General features: G+C 31.3%; 1 protein-coding gene across 1 annotated transcript in view; it reads left to right on the top strand.

Annotated features, from left to right (window-relative positions):
- LOC137621284 (uncharacterized) overlaps positions 1–7,500 on the top strand; it is a 72,602-nt gene that overhangs the window by 63,645 nt on the left and 1,457 nt on the right. Inside the window, 2 exon segments of the mRNA XM_068351649.1 lie at positions 6,375–6,548; positions 7,234–7,500. The exon segment at positions 7,234–7,500 is cut by the window's right edge and continues 359 nt beyond it. Coding sequence (XP_068207750.1) covers positions 6,375–6,548; positions 7,234–7,500 — 441 coding nt within the window.

Here is a 7,500-nt window from a genome sequence, read left to right as displayed (position 1 = left end):
GCACTATTAATCTACCTCGGCTTGCTCTTTCTGATATTTTAAGCTCCATGATATTTTCAGTAATTCCTTCTATTTGCTTCCATGCTTGTATTATCATGTAGCGTTCTCTTCTCCTTTCTAGACTGTATAGTTTTAAAAATTGCTGTCTTTCCCAGTAGTCAAGGTCCTTAACTTCTTCTATTCTAGCAGTATAGGACCTTTGTACACTCTCTATTTGCGCAATATCCTTTTGGTAGTGTGGGTACCATATCACATTGCAGTACTCGAGTGTACTACGTACATAAGTTTTGTAAAGCATAATCATGTGTTCAGCTTTTCTTGTTTAAAAGTGTCTGAATAATATTCCCATTTTTGCTTTACATTTAGCCAACAGTGTTGCTATTTGGTTGTTGCATAACATATTCCTATTTAACATTACACCAAGGTCTTTAATTGCTTCCTTGTTTGTGGTTGTCTCATTATTAGGTCCCTTGTATGCATACACCATTCCTTCTCTGTTTCCATAATTTATTGATTTGAATTTATCGGAGTTAAATACCATCCTATTTATCTCCACCCATTCATATATTTTGTTTAGATCTCTTTGCAGTGAGTTCCTATCCTCATCACAAGTAATTTCTCTACTTATTCTTGTGTCATCGGCGAAACTTCTCACTACGGAGTTTTCAACATCACAGTCTATGTCTGAGATCATAATAACAAACAGCAGTGCAGCTAATACCGTACCTTGTGGCACACCCGATATTACCTGGGCTTCATCTTATTTCTCGTCATTTGCAACCACTATCTGTTTTCTGTTTTGCAGGAATTCTTTTAACCATTTTCCTATCTTTCCCACAATATGCTTTCTCATTTTTTTCTCCAATATGTTATGGTCTACCTTGTTAAAGGCTTTTGCAAAATCTAGATAGTTCACATCTGTGTCTTTTTCATTTATCATATTTTTGTATATGTTTTCATAGTGTTCTATCAGTTTGGTCTGTGTACTTTTTCCAGGCACGAAACCGTGTTGACCCATATTAAACAAATTATTTTTGACCAAATGGTTCATTATTTTCTTTTTTATTACCCTCTCATACACTTTCATAATATGTGATGTTAGACTAACAGGTCTATAATTGCTTGCCTCTAGTCTTGATCCACTTTTGAAGATAGGGGTTATATAAGCTAATTTATGTTTAACATATATCTCGCTCATATCTACACTTTGTCTTAGCAGTATTGCAAGCGGCTTCGCGATAGTGTTTGAAGTTTTTTTTTTAACAAAATCACTGGAACTCCATCTGGTCAGGCTGCCGATCAATTTTTAATTTTGTTCATAGCCTTGACAATATCTGCTTCATTAATATCTATATCCGTTAGATATTCAACATTTTCTTCTCTCATTTCTGTTTCATTATTCTCATTCGCAATTCTTGGCGTGAACTCACTCTTATATTTTTCTGCTAATATTTGCATATTTCCTTTTTTTCATTCGTTAGCCGTCCTTCAATTCTTAGTGGGCCTATTTCTATTCTCCCTTTATTCATCTTTTTTGCATAGGAGTAAAGTACTTTGGGGTTTCTTTTTATATTTTGAAGTGTCCTTTCTTCTAAGTCCCTTTTTTCATTTTCTTTCGACTGTATAATCTTTTTTCTGCCTTTTCTATCTTACATTTTATTTCTCTTATTTTCCACACATTTTTTTCTTTTGCAAGATTTTTCTTCTACTTTCTAACTTTCTAAAATAAGACCCTTCTGTCTCTTGGTATGCACGTCTTTTGTTTATTTTTTTTTTCGGTACCTATTTTTCAACAATTTTCTCAAGTATTTTGTACAGTATGTCCGTATTTACCTGTATATTATCACTTACAAATACATTTTTCCATTCTTTTATTCAGTTCTTCATTTATTTCTGACCATTTTATATTCTTACTGTAAAAATTATATTTTCCATATCCTTCCCAAAGTTTTGTGCTTTTATTAATTCTGCGATCACTTGCTTTGGAATGAACTATCAATTCTATGACATTGTGGTCTGAAATTCCCGTGTTATACACTATTTTTTCCTCAACATAATTCACCTCATTCACAAATACTAGATCTAGGACATTTTCCTTTCTTGTTGGAATGTGGTTTATTTGTTGCATATTATGTTCTAATAGCATATCTTGAAGCTTTTCAAATTGCCTCTTATCTTCTGCGCTACTATTACTCTCTTTTTTATATGCATACATACAACCACTTTCTTCTATCCGTTCTTTCCAATCCACGAAAGGAAAGGTAAAATCTCCGGATAGGAGTATATTCCAGTCATTATGGTTTCTACATATATCATCTATTTTTTCTATTATTATGTCAAACTCCTTAGTATTTGGGGGTCTGTAAACTACAATATTCACTAGTTTTTAAAATTAAAATTCTACCGCAATTAATTCACATTCTGTGTTGATGTATTTTTCACAGACTTTTCCTTGATTTATGTCTCTTCCATATATTGCGGTTCCCCCTTGATTCCTATTTTTTCTGTCTGATCTATAAGTCTGGAAACCCTTTATCTGGTCATCACTGCCAGTCTCTTGGGAATACCATGTTTCTCTTATATTTAATATATCTATTTTTTCAATTTGGGTTAGTTCTTCTAGGAACTCTATTTTCCTTTTAGAGTTACTCGTGACTAAACCCTGTGCATTCATCACTATTATGGTTTGTGTTTCATCCCCATTATTTAATATTGGTAATAATATGGATTCTCCCATGCATCCTTCCTGTTCTGATATGATGTTCATTTCTTCATTTATCGGAATTCTGCCATTAAAAAATCCAACTTTTCTATTATATTTGTTCTTTCGCCTTCATATTTATTTTTGTGTGTAAACCTGCAATTATCCCCATATCTGCACCAACCCCTGGCATTATAGATGCATTCTTTGTAGTTGGGCTCTATTTGTGCAGATTTGAGATTTGGGTTGAAAGGCCTTTTTTGGTGCATAGTGCGGTATATACGCGGCCTGCTTTTTTGTTTGTTCTTTTGTTTCATTTTAGTTTTTCTTTTCAGTTTGCTGAGTTTTCTTACTCTCATTCATAGTTGCAGGATGCATATATCGACATTTTTGGTTGAAACTGCATCCTTTTCCTTCTTTTAGGGTTTTGCATATTTTTGGATTTAGATCTCTGCATTCGTCTCCATATCCATCTAAATACGCACATTTACCATATATTTCATAATTATGGCATATCTTTGGATGCTTGTAATAGCATCTTTCGCCAAACAGCAATTCCCTCTTTTCAGCATATTACAAACTATATCTTTCTTTTCTTTTTTTTCTTGTTCTTGCTCTTCCCTAAAAGTATGTAGGTCCGGGTAGAGTCTCTTGGGTTTATTATTTGTTTTCATCTGATAATTTATTTCTTCATAAGTATGTTGTTGGATGGCATCATAATTTATATCAATGATTTCCTCTGCATCCTTACACATATCCTGTTCATTTTTCTCTTCTTCTTCTTCTTCTTCTTCTTCTTCTTCTTCTTCTTCTTCTTCTTCTTCTTCAACTATTTGCAGATTTAGTCTCGACTTAATTATATTTTCTATCCAGACTAAGCATGTTGAGCAGAATACCTTTATGTCTCTATTTTTTATTTTTTGCTGTATCTCAGCACATGTGGGGTGTGTTGGAACATGACAGGCATCACAGAGAGAGAGAGAGAGAGAGAGAGAGAGAGAGAGAGAGAGAGAGAGAGAGAGAGATTCACCAAAATGTCACTATAAAGATATTCTTTATTTGATCCATGAGATTTATTAATAGCACAAATCTCCGTTCATTAAAGGTTTGAAGGTGTATAGGCTGGTCATAAATGGCAGAGGCATGGGGCATTGGTATTACCCTATAAAGATAGACAATGTCCTAGAGACTGACCATATATTCATAAGATCACTACTCAAGCCCCATTTTCTACCCAAGCTATGATCAAGGATGGCCTGAAAATGGTTGCTGATGACTCAGCATATACGCCTATAGGCTCCCCTAAACCCTCCATCCCAAACTCACAAGGATGGTGAGGTTGATGCGATCAAAGGAACTTCTGAGAAGATATAAAATTTTTTCAAAGGATCCAGCATGTATGTGTCATATTTTTTCGAGAAAAAATTAATCATAACATAGTTTGGCTTTATGTATAACTCTCACGTGAAAAGCTGATATCAGTAAGAGAGAATACAATATTTTTTCCATAAAGATAGAGGCTCATTAAGATTTTCCATATGAATTACAGCGATTCTTCCAATGGCAATATATTATATGTTTGTAAAATATAGCAATAGGTTTATATTTGAAAAAAAAAAACATTATTATCAAATATCACTGGTTTATGACTTAGATTATAAGATAACGAGTGGTAGTATATATGTATATATATATATATATATATATATATATATATATATATATATATATATATATATATATATATATATATATATATATATATATATATATATATATTTATATATATATATATATATATATATATATATATATATATATGTATATATATATATATATATATATATATATATATATATATATATGTATATATATATAAATATATATATATATATATATATATATATATATATATATATATATATATATATATATATATATATATATATACACCTCTAAAAGAAGCAACAGCTACGAAAATTTGGCTGTTAACTCTTGAAGATTTTTTTCTATCATTGAATATCAATAAAAGAAGCCTCCTGAAAGCTCATATGATTCAATATTTTTTTTTTTTTTTACAGTTCTTTGAACAAACCATTGCATATCTCTGCCAATACATTCAACTAGAGGTTACCTACGATGTTGATTTTCATTGTTGTTTGCGACTCTATCTTCCTGATACCTCTACTGAAACAAAATAGAACACGATAGTGACAGATCCCATTTGTTCCCTGGTGGTCGGCTGCAAATTGTTATCCCGTCAACTGGAATGGAATGGTTGGAAACGCCATAGAGAAGTATCAGAGAAATTGATAAAAAAGTGAGAGAAAAAAAAATCAATCCCTTGTATTCAAAATGTCCTTTGAACAATAATGCAAGCCAGTTTTCAATGGTGGTAATATATAACAATGGAAGATAAACATAAACGGTTTGATATATAGTTTTATGAGAAATTATTACAATCTAATTTTCTTTTTCTTATTTTACCATTAATGAAGAAGTGGTTACATTGTGTGATAAAAAAACACTAAGTGGTTAAAGAAAACCTATATATATTTCATTCTTCAACTGAGAAGATTGAGGGTTAAAATGGATAGAAGCAAATGGTAATAAGTAAGATACAAAAAAAAAATCTACTAAATTTTGTTGTTTATTTTCCCATCATTTTTGTTGAAGGAAAACAAGGTAAACGACTTTTCATGTTAGCACTTTTCTAATAACAAGAGTTATATTTTAGGTAATCTGATATTCATGTGTATTTTTCATAGAATTTCAGTACACATGGTATGAAATTTATATATATAAGTAGTAATAAAAAGTTTTCCAATATTTAGAATAAATTTAGCTTTATTACTTGAAAGCTAACATATGCTTAGAAATATTGTCTTTCTTTCTAGTAGGACTACTTAGGATGATATTCTCCATCCACAGATCTTCAAAACATTATATATGAATTGAGACCAGTATAAAATTATAGTGGAAATTAGTTTTATTGTTAGCTAAGGGTTCAGAGGTCCTGGCTTCCTTTATCCCTTAGTACTTCAAACTTATGGGAACAGTCATTTCTGCCACAAGACAGCATTTAAATATAGTAACCATGTGTCCTAAATCATCATAAGCATTACAAAAATACCAAATTTTTTCTACTATTTTTTCAATAATATTAACGGAATATGAATGTGCAAAAAACTCCCTCACATTGAATCTTGTTTTCCTTTTTTCCAGCACATTTGAGAAAATCGGAACATTCGATGTCAATTAGTACTGTAAAAGAACAGTAGAACTATGAATTGTATTGTCGTGGAGTCATATGAACACTAACAAACAATAAATGGAATTTATAAAATGCTTTCAATATTGAAGGCTCATGAATGGTCAAAAATAGCTTAGTTTCATTGATACTGACATGACTCTCTCTCTCTCTCTCTCTCTCTCTCTCTCTCTCTCTCTCTCTCTCTCTCTCTCTCTCTCTCTCTCTCTCTCTCTATATATATATATATATATATATATATATATATATATATATACATATATATATATATATATATATATATATATATATATATATATATATATATATATATATATATATATATATATATATATATATATATATATATATATCGCTCATTTGCGAGAAGAGTGACATAACTCAAAATTTTGCTATTTTGAGTTATGGCCACCATCAAAAAACCCGTGTCAAGCTCTATAAGTGACAATAACGTCATAACTGAATCTGCAAATATGGTTGCTAGAGAGCTTCATGTGTCACTCTTGCACTACCTCGATCGTCATAACATTGGGTATCAATTTCGACACATCTCAGTTACTCAAGAGCTTTATTGGAGTGAGGATGTATGCTGCTGCATGAACACTGACATATTTTGTACTATGTCATTATTTTAACTAATGTGAGTATTCCCTTAATATGTTTATTTTTTCATGTAGAATGTATTAATTTGAGTTGAGACAGTATTCATGCAAACTTCTAATGAGGCTATATGAAACTATTCCGAGATATGACAGTCTTCAAGCAAACTACTACTAACATCTAAGTATTTACTCAAGTTATGTCACTATTACAACCCACTAAAACCTACATAGCTTTCAAGGAAATTAGTTGATTTCAATATATGACTCTATTGAAGCAAACAACATGATTCTTAACCATATTTACAAATTTTATTTAGAATTAGGTCGCTCTTCCCACAGAACAAGAGAGTCATATCAATTTAAGCAAAATTTATAATATGAGTAGCAGAGGTAAGAAGCTTGTGAACTTGGCGTTGCAGTCCAGAAAGAACATGAATGGGTTAAAGCCTTCCAAAATTGATGACAATAACTCCAAAACATGTTAGTATTTTACCTACGCATTTTTTTTTTAAAGATTTTAAACAAAATAATTAGTACCTACAAGATGTTATTTTTTTCTCTTCTACTATTTAAAATTAATTATATGCATCTTTTATAAAATTGAGCATTTAAAAAGAATTTCAGCTAGCCTAGGAAATAATATGAAGCCCTGGAAACAGATTACTATGAGACTGAAGATGAATCACTACCAAGAAATCAGTCACTTTGTCCAGATAAATCAAAAGCAAGCCAGGAAAGCGTGTCTATTTTGGTAAGTCCGGTGAAGAAAGGCATCAAACGAAAGAGGCGCCCTGAAACATGGAAGAGAAACAAACAAAAACAGCTGCGAAATGCGGGAAAAGCCTACACCATGCATACCAAAGAAAAAACAATGAGGACAGAAAGAAGAATGAAACCACCTTGTGGTGAAAAATGTAGGCTTAATT

This window comes from Palaemon carinicauda, chromosome 2 (genome assembly GCF_036898095.1).
Source record: "Palaemon carinicauda isolate YSFRI2023 chromosome 2, ASM3689809v2, whole genome shotgun sequence".
NCBI lineage: Eukaryota > Metazoa > Arthropoda > Malacostraca > Decapoda > Palaemonidae > Palaemon > Palaemon carinicauda.
The sequence above is the reverse complement of the archived record's forward strand: the minus strand, read 5'-3'. Positions and strand labels throughout refer to the sequence as shown.